This window comes from Leucopleurus acutus (genome assembly GCF_964270905.1).
Source record: "Leucopleurus acutus genome assembly, chromosome: 5".
In the NCBI taxonomy this organism is placed as follows: domain Eukaryota; kingdom Metazoa; phylum Chordata; class Mammalia; order Artiodactyla; family Delphinidae; genus Leucopleurus; species Leucopleurus acutus.
In genome coordinates this window covers 106,768,546-106,787,212 of record NC_139147.1, presented here as the reverse complement: position 1 = coordinate 106,787,212, position 18,667 = coordinate 106,768,546, and the positions used below count along the sequence as shown (strand labels likewise).

General features: G+C 46.1%; 1 protein-coding gene across 2 annotated transcripts; it reads right to left on the bottom strand.

Moving 5' to 3' along the window:
- Positions 1–9,356: 9,356 nt before the first annotated feature.
- Positions 9,357–17,684, bottom strand: SHOX2 (SHOX homeobox 2; the record flags this gene model as incomplete). Of its 2 annotated transcripts, none has more annotated exons than XM_082839669.1 (5): positions 9,357–9,864; positions 11,410–11,498; positions 11,815–11,872; positions 14,221–14,429; positions 17,336–17,684. In XM_082839669.1, 5 exons carry the CDS (start codon positions 17,682–17,684, stop codon positions 9,571–9,573), a joined length of 999 nt encoding a protein of 332 aa, XP_082695795.1. In that variant the 3' UTR covers positions 9,357–9,570. The 2 variants fall into 2 exon arrangements, with proteins under 2 accessions (XP_082695795.1, XP_082695796.1); XM_082839670.1 differs by having other exon boundaries at positions 9,357–9,828.
- Between the last annotated feature and the right edge of the window lie 983 nt (positions 17,685–18,667).

Here is an 18,667-nt window from a genome sequence, read left to right as displayed (position 1 = left end):
CATTTCAGTCAGCCAAAGAGCATAACCAAGCTTCTTCATGTATTCAGGCCACTGACCTACTGTCTATCTCATTCTGCACCCTATTAGGTGGGATGATAAATTTGAGGGTGGTGGGGACTGAGGGCAGGGGTAGAGTAGGTAGAACCGGGCTAAACCCACCTCACTGGTCCACTAACCTTAGAAATTATAATGTTATCCAGCAATTCCTAACCCCACCTGATTCCATGCTCAGCCCTCTGGAGAGCAGAGTTAACAGCGTGAGAGATAGAATCAGCTCTGTGCCCAGATCCACTGCTTTGTTGCTGATACAACTGCAAACATTCCAGAAATGAATCCTCCCCCTGCCTGTCAGGACCCATCTATTCTAATTCCTCTCCCTGATCTTGGAAAACTAAAAAAGGACCAGTTACCCTCTGAGTTAGTCGGAGCTTCATTTGTACTCAGTGAGGAATCATATACACAGGCACAAAACTCCAACAGCACAACCGGTGCTAACTATTAGCCTAGATCAATAGTCTCAACAGAAAAGGTCAAAGGTCCAATGGGCTCTGGGAACTCCAGACCACATTACTCTCCACCTTGACCAACTTGACAGACAAGCGCAAATTGCTCTGGCTGTCCCCTTTCAGTGCATTAGCAAAGAACTTCAGGGCTTGAAACTAACAGTCCTTTCCCCTACATTAAATGCTTTTTAAAAAGTAAACAATAATAAGCAGAAGATGACAAAGAAGAAATTGGAACAATAAGGAGAAGGATAATAAAACAGGACAAGAATTTTAATAGCTGGCTTACTTTTCAAAAAGGAATATACACAATTTTGCAGATTTCTTTTATAGAAAGAAATATTTCTATTTTATTTCTTTATTTCATAACAGTAAAAGAGATTTGTGGGGGACTCTGCTGAATGGCATATGGAGATCTCTATGCTTGAGTAAGATCATACTCTAGGGTATAGCAAAGCATCCCAGCCCTGAGTTTTGGAGAACTCTTGCTACGGACCAGACTCAAAAGGCCCCCTGGCATTAAAAAATGACCAGAGTCTCTTATACATAAAAACAGCTCAGAAACTTCCTGTATTGACTTCCTATTGTTGCTATAACACATTTCCACAAACGTAGTGGCTTAAAACAACACAAATTGATTATCCCACAATTCTATAGGTTAGAAGTCCAGCACAGGTTTTACTGGGCTAAAATCTAGGTGCTGGCAGGGCTACATTCCTTCTGGAAGCTCTGGGACAAATCCCTTTCCTTGCCTTTTCCAACTTCTAGAGGCCACCTGCACTCTTTGGCTTCTCCATCTTCAAAGCCAGCAATGTTGCATCTCTCTGACCATTCTTTCTTAGTCACATCTCTCTCTGAGTCTCCTCTTTTGCCTCCCTCTTCCACTTTTAAAGACCCTTTTAATACAGTGGGCCCACCTGAGTAGTCCAGGATAATTTCTCTATTTTAAGGTCAGCTGATTAGCAACCTTAATTCCACTGCAATCTCATTCCCTTTGCCATAGTAGCTAACTTATTTACAAGTTGCAGGGATCAGAAAGTGGATATCTTTGAAGGTATCTTTATTCTGTCTACCACACTTCCTTATTACTCCCAAAGCAAATTGGAGGAACAGCCTCTCTCTTTCCAAACCTTCTTTTGATGGCTAGTTTTACCTAATGTCACCTTTCTAAAAAGTTTTGGAAGGAGGTCTAGAACTAAAACTCCCCCAGGGTGGGTACGCAAGTCTTTTAAATGAGCATCAGGTGACACTTAGTTTTAATGGAAACTATATACACCTTAAAAGAAACACAACTGCTGACAGGTGAGAATTTCAGTAAATAAATATATTTGCCCACAAGATAGGTAATTACATTTTAAACCACTAATGCCAGTAAACCTAATACAAAACACAATGTAGCCTGAGTACTGAAATTTTGGATAGGTTGATAGACTTTTTTAATCGTTTTTAAGGGTAGTTTATTTTCTTCTTCCTTAGCACGGAAACATAAAAAAAGTATTAAATAAATAAGCAAACGGAAGGAGAATCAATCTAATATCAACGTGATTTGAGACTTAATGCCAGGTCTCAAGTTGTATGCTGACGTTCCGGAATATAGGGGGCTGAAGGTCAGGGACTCTGGGTAACCTCTGCATTAAGAACACCTTGAGTCAGGAAGAAAGAGAGCATCCTTTCTATTCTATACAAAGGAGCAGCTCTAAAGTCATAGTCCCTCAAAAATTCTATGTAAAAAAAGCTTTGCAAGATTTGAAGAAAGTTTTATTCCAAACTCTAGGCCACACAGCATACACACACATAATCAATATTCACACTGAGGATGTGAAATAAATATGCACACCACCTCCTACTATTTTACAACACTGTCTCTAGTCATACAGACAAGTAAATTGAAGACCCTCTCTATGTAACAATAATTTGAAAGACAAATAATAAAAGTAGAGAAGAGAAGTGCATTTGTGCACACACTGTATGCCAGCCACTTTGCACGTCTTATCTTATTTGATCCCCACAATCTGCAAGGTGTGTGTTACAGGACACTAAGAGGACCCAGGCTCTAGGAAGCTAAGAAATTACCTGAAACTTCACATCCAATTAATAGGTGATATAGTTGAGATTTGAATTCAGGAAAATCTGCCTCTAAAGATTAGTCATATACTCAACCTACTTTATTAGTGACAGGTAGCTGTCTCTCTAGCAAAATCCTTATTGGTTATTAAAAATAAAAGTGCTAGTATTCAGAAAAAGATTAGTCATATACTGCGACATCACACTGACTCTCAAATTAAGATGTGTAAAAAGTGTTCTGAGTTCTTAATAGATATGTGAAATATAAGCCAAGACTTCGCCATAAATCTAAATAAATAAATAAATCTAAATTTAGCCACTGGAAAGAAGTCCCTCTTCATTATATCTGTAAGTAGGACTCAACTGTTCATTTTACATGTCCTTACAATAGTAATCAAACATTTCTTCTTTTGTATTATATGTGTTTTCAAACTGCTATTAAAGATCGTTGGTCAGCAGCCCTTGTGTCTTTTAGCATTTCACTGCTAACGCTCTACAAACTTGGCCAGCCAGAGAAAACGCAGATGGTCCTGTGGAACACAAACCACGGCAACATATGGTATGCATTTATTCCAACGAAGTGTGCTTCTTAACCTCTGGGTGTCGCTCCACCATTTCTTTATAAGGCTACTCATTTCTAAGGAAGGTTCAGTTTCCAAAAAGAGGGTAACAGGCCTCACATGTGTTGTTTGGCCACTCAGACGCATATAATGTGTCTGAACGCCTTTAAGCAAGTGCATTTAGCACATGCTCCCTAACACTATCATATGTATTTATGAACTATCTCCCCCAAGATGGTAAGCCCCTTGAGGGCAAGTGCCATGCTTGATATCTCACCTTATTAGCCGCACATGGCAGAGTAACAATACCATCTGTCATGTATATGGCACTGTGCATTCTCTAAATTGCTCTTATAGATAAGCCCCTAACTGCACTGTGACATTTGCCACATCGTCCAGATGAGGCTCACAGAGGCTAAGCAATTAGCTGGAATCACAAACTAGTAAGTAATGCTTTCCTCTAGCCCACAACAGAGAAGTAGTTATTCCCTGTCTTGCATACTTTGTTATTTTCTTCTTCTAAGGTTTTTATTATAAGGACTAATGCCTATTGGCCTTTGCATTAAAATAAATATCATATAGTGGTAGTATACATAAGTGCAAGCCACTGTTCTTAGGGCTTTACAAATATTAATTTATTTAATCCTCCTAGCATCCCCACAAAATAGATGCTGTTTTTATCTGCATTTTACAGATGAAGAAACTGAGGCACAGAGAGATGAACTAATCCAAAATCACAGGACTGGTAAATGGCAGCAGTGAGGTTTGAATCCAGGAAGTCTGGCTCCAGAGTCCATGCCCTTAACTTACTCTGCTCTGTTCTGCCTGAATAAGAATCTACAAAGATCTTTACTCAGGACATGTGAGCCTTTGTTCAACAAGGGGGAAAAAGGTGTGTTTACTCCTTCCTATGTGATTTATTTGATTATATTCTAAAACCTTTCTTCATGCCAATAGAACTCCACGTAAGTACTATACTAAATTTTCCTGTACTGAAGGCATATGCGATGGTTACCTTGATTGACACATAAAATACCCAAAACAAAATACCCCCAAGACTTGAGGATATTTTGTTTTGTGAATTAGAGACATGAAAGGATTACCTAGGTATCAGAAGTGTTATAAGCTCACATCTGTAAGTCTTTCTTGGAGATTTTCGTATTTCTTATACAAGAATGTTCCCTGTCTGAAATATTTCAGTGTTCACTCTGTATCTGAGCTTGAAAATTATCTAATCCTTTTTAACTGTTAATTTTCAACTACTTTTTCTTCACACATGCTTTCAATAAAATGTTTAACACTTTTTATGTTTTTATTCCAGTCGTCCTGAAAACATGCTAGTAAACATGCAAGCATATTGTAAAGGTTTAAAATTCATGGTGTGTATACATATATCAACAGGAGTTATGAATTATGTATATCTCAAGCCTATATAAATTAGATTTTGAAGAACAAGCATCACAGTACTCAGGCAGGTCATAATAAGAGATTCCATGTGAAATGTAAAAACTACCTTGAATAAATTATCCATAAGTTAACGCTCTCATTAGAATGACATATTTATTATTTCTGGTTCTGTGACATTCCTTTAATGCACTTTGACTAACTGTTCTAACAGCATGTTAAGAAACCATTGCAAGCCTTTTTCCCCCCTTGGAATTAGCAGACTTTATTTACATTTGAACTAAAATAATTTAAAATAATATAACAGTGAAAACAATCACCCATTTCCCAATGTAGAATACCATTTTCTTCTGCCCAGAAACATTTAATTGAAGCAGGATATAACTTTAGTAATTATTTTTGCACGGAATGACTCTAAAATTAATAGTCAATTGTAAGACTGTTTAAAAGTTGGGAGACTGACAATCAAAACAATCTTAAATGCTTTTTTTGTGTGATGAAAAGGAGTGATCCTTTAATTCCCTCACACACATTAAACTGATTTCACAGACTTTCTGTACTGGTGTTTAACATAGTCAAGTGCTTGAGGTTACATAAAATAAACAATCTTGAGATCTTATTGCAAATGTTTGCAATTTATGATGTAAACTGATTTGTGAAAAAATAACAGGATCCCATGTCACCGAAGCCAAAAAGGCATTTTTCAGAAATCAAAATAGTTCCGAAATTTGAGCATTGCATTATGCTAAAGTATTACCATCTGAGGATCTAAAAAGTTACAAATCTGGGGGAAAACTCAAAATAGATATTTATCAGTTCAGCTTCAAGCTAAGGCCTCCGATCTCAATGGGCCTCCTGCATAATAGGGTCTTTAACACTAATGATGTTTTGAGTAAGCTCTTTTAATTCAGTTTTCCCCAGGGATTTTATAGCTTGGGAAGGCTTTGCACACCCTGAAAGATTTGGGGGAACAACTGGGGGAAATTTTAATTATTTATTGCGATTATTGAGTTTGGACCAAAACAACATGCATGTTGGGGCATATCTGAATCTAAAGTGAAGCTTTCCTCTGACCACTTCTCAGAGTGGCTCTGGAAACTCGGGTTTTGGAATCTCTTGTTCATACACCCAAGCGCCTGCCCGGGTGGCCGTGGCACTCCGGGAAAGCGGGCTGTGCTCGGGCGCCTCTGGGAGGCTGGACCCCCGAGGAACCGGCCCGATGGGAAAGGAAAGGCGGCCTTGGTCCTCGCTGAGTCTCGGGAGAGCGGACTCGGGAGGAGGCGAGGACGCCGCGGGCGGCCCTGACGCCGGTCTCACCGACCGCGCCTGGCTCAGGTACGGCCGACGGGCCTGAGAAACTGGCCTTCCTTCTTCTCGCCCTGCCGGGCTGCGTCCGCGGGCTCCTCTGCCATCCGCGCTCCCGCCAGGACCCCATCCCTGCGGGCTCCGCGCCCAGCCCAGCCGGCTCCGGCGGCCGGTAACGTTCCAGCCGACGTAGGCCGCGCTGCCGCGCCCCTTCGCTGGTGCCTGGCGCCCGGCCGGCCTCGGCCCGGACGCAACGCCTCCTTTGACCTCAGGCTCCCTGAGCTCAGCTGCGGGGACAGGCTGGGCTCCGCGTCGGTCGCGCCCTTGGCTGGGCCCCGGACGGAACTGCCAACCCCTGGCCCCAAGTTCTCCCGTGACCTGCGACCTCCCTCGGGGTGTCCGGGGAAACGTCCGAGTCTGCGCCGGGGGCTGGATTAGGGTTGGGGCTTGGAGCCTGCACGTTCGGACCCAGGACCCCGGCGCCGACGGGAGCCAGCCGGAGGCCACCGGCCCAGGCAGGAGGCGCGGCGCGGCGGCTTCAAAGCGCACCCCGCCCCCAAGCAGATGTTTATTATGAAAACTAGGGACGCTTGTCAAGTAGAAGACCCGCAAGGCCTGAGCTCTGAATACGGCCCAAGTCCTGTTCTGTGGTCTTTGAAGACTAAAAGATGAAAATAAACATATCACCCACGTCTACGCGGAGGAACAGCTTTGAGTGCGAGCTCAACCCGGGAGAGGGCCGGGTTGGGGAGGAGAGAGCAAGGCCCGAGGATACGGGGCTTTGTCGTAAGGAGGGTCTCCTCTACGCATCCTCCGCCCCCTAGGGGCCCCAGGGGACACTCGGGACACCCTCAATGTTGGCGGAGGGTGTCCCCTATCCCAAGAGTCCGAGAGGGAAGGGAAGGGAAGGTCAGGTTCTGTCCCGGGTCTTTACGGTCTGTACCTACCCGCAAACAGACAGAGCCTTCGGGCTTAGTAGGCAGTATTTCTTCCGGGAGAGGGGACGGGAGGAGGAGGGAGGGAGGGAGGGGCTCCTCGGTCTCCGGAGGATGGCTAAGACCCGGCTTTTCCTAAACACGATCCTAGCTTCTACCTTTCCCTAAATTTAACGAACGAAAAATCTGTTTGGGCCAAAGCGCTAAATTGAAATGGGAGGCGGGGGACCCGCTCTCCCCGGCACCCCCACCGGGCTTCGCGGGTCTTATCTTACTCCCAAACCGCCACCGACTCCGGGGAGGGTCGGCGACCTGGAACCAAGTCTCTGTCTTGCCACAGTTAACCCAGGTGGATTTCGCATCGCGTGATCACGCTTTCTTCCTCCCCAAAATGTTTCCCAAATGAACTTCAAGGGCGAAAGTGCAGCAGAATGAAGAACCAGAGTCCGTCTTGGGGAAGGGGGTTATTCTATGTTATTCTACATGTTATCTGTTCCTTTATTGATTTGGTGTAAAATCAATCCGGTTTCTGTGCTGGGTGGATAAAATGGGGCGGGCGGGGGGCATTTTCTCTCTGGGCTTCCGAGAGCCACAGAGCCACCATTCTCACGGTCCGGTCCCTTGATTGCCGCACATAGGAGAAGAGGCAAGCGCTTTTACAAGTTGGTATAGTCGAGAGAGAGAGACAGAGAGAGAGCGAGAGAGAGAGACAGAGAGAGAGAGAGAGACAGAGAGAGACAGAGAGAGAGAGAGAGAATGAGAGAGAGAGAGAGAGAGAGAGAGAGAGGGAGGGAGAGAGACATTCATCAAAAAGGAAGAAAGAAGCCTATCCCGGATACTTTAATAGTAACAGGAACAAAGATGACGCGAACCCCATCAAATGAAACAATACTATTTTGATTCAATTGATCGCAAAGTGTCTTCAATTAATAACTTGGCACTTATTTAAAAGGTTTAACAGAGGTGAGACCGAAACATTTTGTACCGACAACACGTCATGAAATAACAGAATCTTCTTTTGTTTAAAATAACTTAATACACTAGAAAAAATATGGCAAATATAAATAATTTTGTTTTCATGGAGAACAAATAGTTACAAAGCTCAACCGCATACCAAAGTTCAGCTAAAAGAGCTTTTCCTCGTTCTTGTATAAGGGATTAAAAAAAAAAAAACCCAAAAACTAAGGAGGCTTTTTTTAGAGAATTGGGATACAGATTGCTTAGTCCAGGGTATCCCAGTTTAAATAGCTACATGAATTGAGACAAACAAAAATATTACTTGAATATACACCCTTGTGAGATAAAATGCAAATGTTGAAAGTCAACTATCAGTTCACACGTTATAGCCAAAATAAACTTTGTTCGTGTTTATCAACATATTTTACACAAACTTAGTGCCTGTATCTATCTGGGTGTTGTTTAAAGTGAGTGTGATGGAACAGAGAGGGGGAAATAAAGCACGGTCCTCAAATAGGACTTTAGGAAATCTGCAAGAGGGAATACAAGAAAAGGGGGAGGAGAGGGGACTTAACACTGAGCGCCCACTATGTATCAGGCACCACGTGAGGCGCTGTACCTTCACCGTTCCATTTCTTTTCTTTTTCCTTTTCTCACATTTTCTACCTGCCTCTGTTGTCTTGGGACAATCAGAGTGTAACGTTTTTGCCCTTCAGACTTTTTTCTTTTGTCCCCCAGCATTAAAGACGGGACAAAAATAAATATAGATAGAAATATATATATATCAATTTCCAGATGCTTTGGGTATTGTTTTTATACTGAAAATGAAAATGGAGTTAAGTGCATGTGAGTAAAGCGGCGGAGGGGGGGAGACACCATCAATGGAATACAAGTAACATGCAAACCGGAATTTACTGTCAGCAGTCTGGACAGTTCTGCCATAATAATTTTCTCAGAGAAATCATCGTCTGTGGTATCATTTTTGTATTAATATTTTTTCTCTCCTCGTTTTTATACTGTCTTCCCTCTTCTTGCTCTTCCATACTGGTGGTTTTTAACTCAAAGCACCTGATTCAACGTAAAAGGAGGCCCGCCTCTCTTATCAAATTTCTTGTATTAAAGTGAACTTCGCAGAAAAAGGTCAGTTTCAAAACCTGTGAACTTCCCAGCTGCGTACATTTTTTTCATCTTAATTCTTTAAATAAGTATACCTCTTCCTTCTGTTTTGCCTTCTTAGCCCATTTTAAAAAACATACACTTTAAGTTGGTAACTCCCCCCCCCCCACCGCCGCCCCAATTCTCTCGAGATTCGTCCAGGTTCTTTTTCCATATTATTTAATGTACAAAATACTTTAAAATTTTTTTCTTTTTTGTTCCTTGGTTCTCTCTCCGATTTCAGCTTCTGACGAATAGCAATAAGTTCCCTTTCTCTGTTTATCTCTGGTTTGTCTTTTCTACTTTTTTTCCCCTCATTTTTTATTAACAGGATTTTTATTTCTACGCAAGAGTCCATCGTCGCAGTTCTGCCGTGAGCCGCACACTCCGCTGTCCCAGCACTCCCTTGTCCAGTCTCTCTCCAGACCTCCCAAACCCAGCCCTACAAAGCCAAATTCTGGGCCCTTGGGTAGGTGAATGGTCAGAAGCCACGGAGCTGGTGCCCCTCTTGGGATCCCAGGTCACGCCCTCCGAGTCCGGGATGCGGAATGGGGCAAGGGGCAATCAGCGGGCGGAAAGAGGCTCGGCTCCCGAGGTCCGGAGCAGGTAACGGAGAAGCAGCGGGGCTCGGAGGGCGTGCAGGCTGCGCGCCGCGCTGCAGGCGCGACGTTGGCGCTGGCGTTGGCGTCACAGACCCAGGGCGGCCGCGTGCTTTTTGGCTTTCAGTCTGAGATCCGCGATGCTGGAGTTCTTGCTGGTAGTCTTGGCGGCAGCCGCGGCGGCCACGACGGAGGCGGCAGAAGCTGAGTCCGCGGCCAGCGTGGCGAGCGGCAGTCCGAAGGGAGGCGCGGGGAACATCATGTAGGGCGCGTGCGCGGCCAGGTGCGGGTGCAGGTGGTGGTGCGCGTGCGCCACGGCGCTGTCCAGCTGCAGCTGCGCCTGAACCTGAAAGGACAAGGGCGTCACGTTGCAATGACTATCCTAGGGTGACAACAGAATAGAAACAGAGCATTAACGGCGTCCAGCTTAGCTCGGGTAAGGCTGGGGCAGGGGACGGGAAAGGGGCATTTGGCTGACCTTATCAGTCTGTTACTGAATCTGGGGCGCCACAGGGATATTCCAGTGACCCTGAGTCTCTGCAACTAGCTCAGTGTGGCCTATCCCCTTGAGTCCCAGGGACTCCCGTCTGCAGGAATTGTGGCCGCCCCCTCGGGAGCTGGGTCTGTCAGAAGGCGACACTACTATTGTGCTAATACATCACCCTCCTGAAAATAACAATGTATATTGGACAGACGACGGGATGAGGGTCATTACCCTCCTCTTTTGATGCTGTCGTACACCTTTTACCCTGCTACTAAAACACTGAAGTACCATTAAGCAAATTACAAAACTTTTAAATGTCACCTAGGGAAGTTGTTGCATCTTCATCACAACTGGCACAATTGTTAGTACTTCTAACATTTACTGCTAATAAAATTACCTTGGGATCTTGTTAAAATGTGGATTCTGATTCAGAAGGTCTAGTGTAGGGCCAGAGATTCTGCATTTCTAACAATCTCCCAGCTGATGCTGATGCTGCAGACTAGGAGATCACTTTCTGAGTAGTGAGGGTCTCCTTTTAAGATTCCCCTCTCTCTCCAGTCATTCTCTCTTGCTTCAGAAGCCTAGCATCAGGATACCAGAATCCAGTAGTGCCAGGAGAGCTAAGATCTGCCTAATACTAACCCTCAATACACAGGTGCAGCCAGGTGTCTCCCCCGACCAGGACACTGGCATCTCAGAGTTAATTCATGACTTCACAGTCCTACGGAGCAGGGGGCCTGGCCATGGGGAAGGTCAGGCACTGGTTGGGAAAGGATTGCACCCTTAGGCTTGGAGAATGAGGAGTTCAGAGCACTGGGATTTCCCAGGATTAAATCATTGCTGCAGGCTGTACTTTAAAAATATAGTCTTAAAGGTTTCTGTATGGCTAAGAAATGGATTGCAGCCGCAAGGTGTCCCTGGGAAGACCAGTGCTTCCCTCTCTACTAGATATGAAGCTTTGCAGCTTTAAAAAATCAAGTCTGAGCTGGGAGTGTATTTATTTATTTATTTGTTTGTTTGTTTGTTTATCTTCGGTCAGAGACATTTAATGTGAATAAGAGATAGAAAACACCTAGAAAAATATTTAGAGAGTTGCCTTAGAAACACCTTAGGACTAACCTCTGTACTGGATCTGACAAAATCTTACTCAGAAGGCTTTTCCTTCCTCTCCCCAAGTGCAATCTTTAGTTCATTTTTAAAGGACCCGTTGCTGCCCTCAGGCCTCTGTGGGTTTCCCATGAGGACAGAAAGGACTAGGCATGTAGGCCCCTGACACTGTATAGGTTTTTAAAGGGGAGTAGGCCCACTATATCATCTGAAAATTTATCCTCTACCTGTATAGACACCTATATGGGGGCTCAGAGACAGGGGATGTTCAACAATTCAAGCAAATAGCCAGGTCTTTTCACAGTTAAAAACAGGTTGAAACTGGGCTGTACTTGCCTGCTGAAATGGCATCCTTAAAGCACCTACATTGACGTACGGTGCTACTCTACAAGCTTCAAATTGGCTGGCAGCCCCTATGAGGACGCCTGCAAAAAATGGGGGAACAAAACACAATAAAGTGAGATTAACATGTCCAGCATTGTTTTCCAAGGTTCCAAATGGAACCAAGATAGAACTACTTCCTTTGGAATTGTACATTTATCTTCCTAAACTGCTGCTAAAATGAAAAGCAATGTAATTTACTCCCAAACTTTAGGACTCTCATTAACTGCCTTCGGAGCAGATTTTTAAATAAGGACCATAGTTATCTTTGACAAGGTTCTTTTCTGTCTTCATAATAACAACATCACCTAATACTCTTTTTACTTAGAGTATCAAATGTTCTTTGTCTGAGAAGCATACCTTTATGCAGTTGATTTTCTTGTTTTCTACATTTAGCTCTTCGATTTTGAAACCAAACCTACAAAGTGGAGGAAAAAATAAAACCTAGATGTTATGACTCAGAGTAATGTTATAGGCAAGGATTGGGAGATATAGCAAGCAATCTTTGAATTATATACAAGAATCTTAATTTCCAAAGTTAAAAACATAAATAAATGACATAAATAGAAAGATTTCATATACTTTTGCGAGATAAGTTGTTTCTTGATAAATTACTATAGTCCTGGTTTCATGTTTCCACAGTTAGAATCCCCAAGGCCTAAAACTCGCCCTGATACCTGATACTAAAGTGATAATGGGTTTAGATGTTTGCCCAGTAAGACCTGAGAAGAAAATGCTCATTAATAGCCTGTAATATTAATTAGTTTCATCTTCAAGAAAAACCAAACACCAAAGCAAATAGTGACTGTTTTTTGTTTTTTTTTTCCTGGGGGTGGGGGGGATAAGAGTGGGGGAAGAGGTAATTAGTGTCATAAAAGCCTCACTACAAAGAAGTTTAGAATTTCTCTGTTCCTCTGTGCAGCAGAGTGTAACATGGTAGCAGAATAATTGTGCCATTATCATGATAATCTAATTTGCTTCTATAGAAAAAGCCACTGAGTACAGTTAGGGTAGTAGAGAAGTGTCCAGAAGATAGATCAAAATTTAAATAAAGTATGAAAAAATAAATACCAGCAATGAAGTTCACTTATTATGAGAAAAAAAGAAGAACATTCTGTGAAATGGGAGTGGGGTATGAATCAAGTAACTGCTGGATACTATCTTCTCCCAGATATTACCTTCTTAGATAAACTTGCCAACTTTTAGAGGCAGTATGGCAGATTTTAAGAAATTCAAATAAAGCTTGCTTTTATACTCCAATAATATAGCATTATGTTCCAATAACACAGCATATTGACTGATTCATAAATTAATGTTAGAAACATGAAAGTAAAATATTGCTTCAGAGCTTTCTTCTTGTTTTTGAAAGCAAGTGTCACAGTCAATGGAAATCTTCAAAAATTCCCCTGCCATTTAGTGTAGTAGAAGGGTAGATTTCATGCCAGGGTTGCATCCTTTGTGTACCTCACATGGCCTGAGGCTTTTGCCTCTTTTTTCCCCTAGAAGAGTTGGAGCTGATACACTAATGCTCACAACTGTAATAATTATCATCATGTCTTTAAGGGGTTGCTAAGCCTCTAGAGATCTCAGTGCGCAGAGCAAAGTAGGAGAGGCTTAAAAAGGAAGGCTCTGCTGTTGATGCTGTGATGACCAAGGCAGCCTATTATTACTTTTCCCCTTTAAAGTGACTGCTCTGTTTTTGTCCTGATCCTATTACAAGATGCGGGGAAGCCCCATAAGAATTGCATAGTTCGCTGCAGATGGTGGTCTCTAGCCCAGAGACCTAGGGAGTATCTGTTACAGTGATACTTTGTAACAGCTGCAGATGTTCAGGCCTAAAACTGCTCCATGTGTTCAAACAAATAATGACTATCATTTTCTCCTATTTTATTATTTGAGTGGAAATACAACCTGAAACATTTAAATTCGTTTTCCATAAAACTAAAAGGATATGTATGCATGTATGTATGTAATTTTTTTCCCCTTAAGCGCTCCTGAAGCCTACTTTTCCCATTACATTCACCGCCACAACCGGTAAAGAAAATCTGTTCCAATGCTAACTCCATTTAGTGTGGCACTTGCTGGGGTCAGATTTTGGAAATGTCAATATTAAGATATGTGGATTGTTTTAAAATCAAGTTTCTGTAGGTTCAGGTTCACTTCCCTGGTTAAGTGAGAGAACAAAGAGTGACCAAACGCATTTATTTCTCTGCTATTTCACACGCAGTTTGAGATCAACCGCTAACGGCAGACTGTAAATTTGTGCACTTAACAGTTGCTAATTTTCTTTATAGTCTGTACATCTATAAACCTAATTGGCATATCCGCTTGGCAAACCTAGATCCCAGAGCAGACCCTCAAGGAAACCCAACTCCGCCGAACAAAATATTCGTTGTAACTTTTAAGGCATCCAGAAGATAAAACGTTTTCTGTGGGATTTTTTTAAGGCTTATAAAAGTAGGCCCATTAGGATTAAACCACATTAAAGGCATCGAGAGGCGAGGGTCGGGGGTGTGGTTTATAGAAACTCTGGGAGCAAGCCCAGCACAGCTTTCTTCTGCTGGGAACATATGTTGGGATGGGGCGGGGCGGTGGGGGGAGCACGGGAAGGCTTTAAGACCAAGATCTACTTTGGAAAATAAGACCTCTAGCAGAGACGTCGCTTCCCTTCTCACCTCACTCCAGACATTTGGACCCACACCCTCGTCGTGTGTACCCCAGGCATGCCCCTCCTCTGCTCCCTGCGACCTCCTCACAGGCGGGTACCTGCACTCGGGCCTCGGACAGCCCCAGCCGTTGGCTCAGTTCTTCACGCATAAAGGCGTCTGGGTAGTGAGTCTCGTCAAAAAGCCTCTCCAGCTCGTTGAGTTGTTCCAGGGTGAAATTGGTCCGACTTCGCCTCTGCTTGATTTTGGTCTGGCCTTCGTCCTCCATCCCTTTCGCATCCTCTTTGCGATCCTTCGGCTCCGGGGACACTGGAGGGGGCACCACGAACAGGACCACACACGTACGTCCACGCGCGCACACAGCAACACACACACACACACACACACACACACACACACACACACACAGACAAAAACAACACAGCAAATGCCATTACCAGATCTGTCTCCAGAAGGATGGAGGATCCTGCCCCCTCCCGGAGTTCCTGTCCAGTTCCTCACCCGGCTGCGAGGAAGAGGATCCTGGAGACGCGAAAAGATCAACTCTGGGCGGCCGCCCGCGGTTAGGGTGGGCATTCACCCACGCATCCCTTTTGCAACTGTGGCCTCAGCTCACCTCCTCACTATTCAGCCCACAGTCCCCTGCCCTCCCCCGAGAACACCAAATCAATTCCACTAACCCTCTCTTGCATTCACTCTCTCCCACTCGCGCACAAAAATCCAAAGAGCCGCACCGGGCGGGTCACAGAACGAGATGCTGGCAGGAGAGCGCAGCGAGGCCACGGACTGGCCTCTTACACCGGCCATTCCCAGAGTGCTGGGCCGTTGTCAGGCCAGCAGTGGCCGCCGCCGGCTCTCTTGTCTCTCTCAAACTTGCTGGTCTAATTTGGGAACAATTGGGCTGAAGGGTCACAGCCGGAGGACAAGACCCCGGGGCCGCATGGCGGGAGCCACTTTCCCGGGCGCTCTCTGCGGACCCAGGGCTTGGACCAAATCCCGCGGACGGCCCACGGACAGTCAGGCAGTCCCTGTCCCCCCTGCCGAATCCCAGTTGCCTGAGCAGAGGCGCCCACGCCATGTTGGCGGCCTGGAGGGCTCGCTGCCCACACCCGGCCGGAAGGCCAGAGGTGGAAAACCAGCTTCGGGAGCCAGCGAAACAGACCGCTGTCTCTTTCGCTCCTTTCTCCCTCCCCATTGGAAAGGCAGACGCGACCCTGAACGCTTAAACCCACAGAGATCAACAGGTTCAAGCGGAACATTCGGGATCCTCGGTTTCTATTGGTTGCTCAAAGCCTTTTCATGCATCCAGCAGCTCGGATGTTTAATAAAATATGCATTTTTCTGCTCTAGGTTTGCACACATCCGTTGCCACTTTCCTGTCCTTCCTTCTCCTCCCTTTAAAAACAGGAGCTCCACGAGTGTGAGCATACAGGGACACTAGAGGGATGTGGAGATATATATATATATTTAGGCCAAGGGACCGTGATCAGGGGAGCCAGGATTAACATAAGCTGCCCTCTGGAACCTTCAACCTCTGCGCCTGAGTTGGAGACTTGGGTTTTTAAGGTGCAAAAGCTGAGTTTGGATAATCGAGGCTGTTTGCAGTTCTTCCCAGCCCAGAATCCCAATCAGCATGGGTGTTAAAAATCATTTCCAGAAGAGCCGGCCTGCAGACAAATTAATATTTGCCCTGAGCTTGGAAATCAACAATCCCAGGACTTCGTTTGCCCACGGTTCAGACCCTAACTTCGTGGGGGGTGCCTGCTGGTGTACCCAGGGCCTCCAGCTGGGGACTCAGGCCCCGGAGGGTGCACTGGACCGCCTGACAGTTATGCTACCACTTTCCAAATTTAGGAGTACTTGGTACCCCGCCTGGGAGAAGAACCTCTAGAACTCAGCCCAGCTTGGCATTCTAGTTACCGTGATCTTAAGTTTTTCCCGCATATCTACTTCTCAAAGTTTGTGTTGTGGACGTTTATCTTTCCTTAGGGAAGAAGTGGATACATTATAGCACAAACTGAAGCCAAGTTAATAGGAAAATATTTCCACAGATATTGCAATGAAATCTAAATATGAAAACACATCTTTCAGATTCTGCCTTTGGCTTTGTTTATTTCATGCCATCCACAGTGGAAGCCTCTCAAACTTTTGGGGCTTCAAAGAGAAAGATGTCCACATTTACAGTTGATTAACAGACTTAATATAATCCCTATTTTGCCCCCAAATTTCCACTTATTGGCCTAAACAAGAACAGACTGTTATAAACGACTTAATTGCTTGCTTAAATATGTGATTCTAAGCATGCCACATATTTCCTTAATTGGAAAAATATGGCAGCACACCAGTTACTGCAGGCACCAAGTGCCAAATTAATTTTATTGTTGAACTCCTTTGAATTGGTACAGGACGCTCCACCATTTAGAAAAAGTCTTTTCCTAACACTTTCCTGGCACCAAAGGATTATCCCACCACAAAATCAGAGTACTGGATGATGCGACGCAGTAAAATTTCGAAAAACAAACAAACAAACAAAAAAGGAGGCTAACGCATCTCCCGAAAGAAACAGGTCACAGCCTGAACCTTAGCCTGCCTTGGTCTCATTCTACCTTCACAGCTCTAAGAAAACGGGAAGTTTGGGGCCCTAAATTCCAGGCAGCCAGGGTCTTCGCGGAGTTAGCGGCGGCACGAAATCCGGGGCGACTCCAGGGTGAAATCCCAATCAATCTCTGTCTCTGTATCTCTGTCCCCTTTCTCTCTTTTTCTTTTTTTCTCGGGCCTAGGAAAGGGGCTCCCGCAAACTCGGCGCTAGATGCTAACTGTAATCCCGCCGCCTGGCCCAGCTAGTGCCAGCACCCCCTTTCGCAGCCCGGCCCAGCGAACTTCCCCATCCGCCTGCGGGCCGTCTGGGCTGCGGGCCCATCCTCCCGTTGGTGAAAATGCGTTTCGGTGGAATGGGAGTAGCGGGAGCATCTGAGAAGGGCGCGCGCAAACCCCACACGCCCCCCCCCCTCCCCGCACACACATTCGGACCCCACCCACGACCGTGCACACCATCGGACTCCCACCCCTCCAGCCTCACTCCAGCTTCCAAAGCTGGGGTCCAAGAGCTCTCTCCGCGTCCCGCCCCCCTCCCCGCTGGGCCTTGGTGTCCTCTCCCGCCCGAAAGGAGTCAGGAAGGCGGGAAGGGGAACCGCGGCTGGGGGTCAGGCCGTTACCCTCGGTGAGCCGCGGGCTGCCCGGCTCCCTGCTTCTCTCGGCGGCGCCCATGTCCAGCTCCCGGACGGGAGAGCGCGCTCCTCCAGCTCCTCCGCCCGCTCCTCCTCCTCCTGCACCTCCTCCACCTCCTCCGCCTCCGCCTCCGCCTCCTCCGCCGCCGCCGCCTCCGCCGGCCGCCCGGACTGCGGGACTGCTGCGGTCGTCACGGCCCGGCTCCGCGCAGCCGGTCGGCTCCTTGGCCCCGCGCAGCGGTCCGCTTTCCAGCACCTCCCGGTACGTGATAGCCTCCTTCTTCTCCTTCACTTTCTGGTCAAAAGACTTCGAGACGAACGCCGTAAGTTCTTCCATCGCCGCCAATGCCCGTCAGCCCCGCGCTCAACGTCTCCCAGCCGAGCCCAGCTCTTTTTTTCCTTCTTCTTTTTTTACTGCTCCAGCCCCCCCAATAATAACACATCAATGGGACAGGGGTGGGGGAGGAGTGGGAGGAGGAGGAAGAAGAAGAAAAAGAAGAGAAGAAAGAAGAAAGAGGAGGAGAAGTAGAAGGAGAAAAAGAAGTAAGAAGAGGAGGAGGTGAAGGAGGAGGAGGAAGAAGAGGAAGAGGGAAGGGGCGGGGGCCGCGGGAGGGAAATGGAAACTGATGCTTCCCTGCCGGAGCGCGCTTGTTCAATGTTAAGATCTTTGACAATTCTTCCTGCGGAGAGTTCAGATCTGATAGCAACGCAGCGCTTGAAGTCTCACTATTTATACTTCGCAAAGGCGGCCCCTTGTTCTGAGTAAATTACCTCCCCTTCGCAACTCGGAGGGAGACCCTTCCCGGGAAGCACCCGCGCCACTACCTGGGGGTGGGGGAGTGGGGGTTGGGAGGTGGGGGTGATAGGGAGAGAGGGAGGGAGGGAGGGAGGGGGAGGAGGAGGGAGAGAGAGAGAGAGGGAGAGAGGGAGAGAGAAAGAGAGAGAGAAAGAGAGAGAGAGAGAGAGAGAGAGAGATTGAGATTGATTAAGGCTGGAGTACAGGGGCTGGAGTGTGAGTGAGGACAGCGAAGGGGGACCAGAGGGAGTGGGAAGAAGAGGCAGACAGTCCAGGTTTTCAGATACCTCGGCCGCCTGCGCTCTTGGCCATTAATTCAGGATGACAAGAATCCATAATTAATTTAATTAGGCGTGGATTTTGCGTTGGTGTCACGGCTTACTTAAACACTAGGGAGCTGGACTTATTCCGCCGGGGCGTGGTCAAAAGGAAACTGACAAGTGCGCGACTCCTGGAGTCAATAGGGTATCCCGACTTGGCATCCGACCCTATGTCCTCGCCGGGCGTCAGGGTGCAGCGCAACT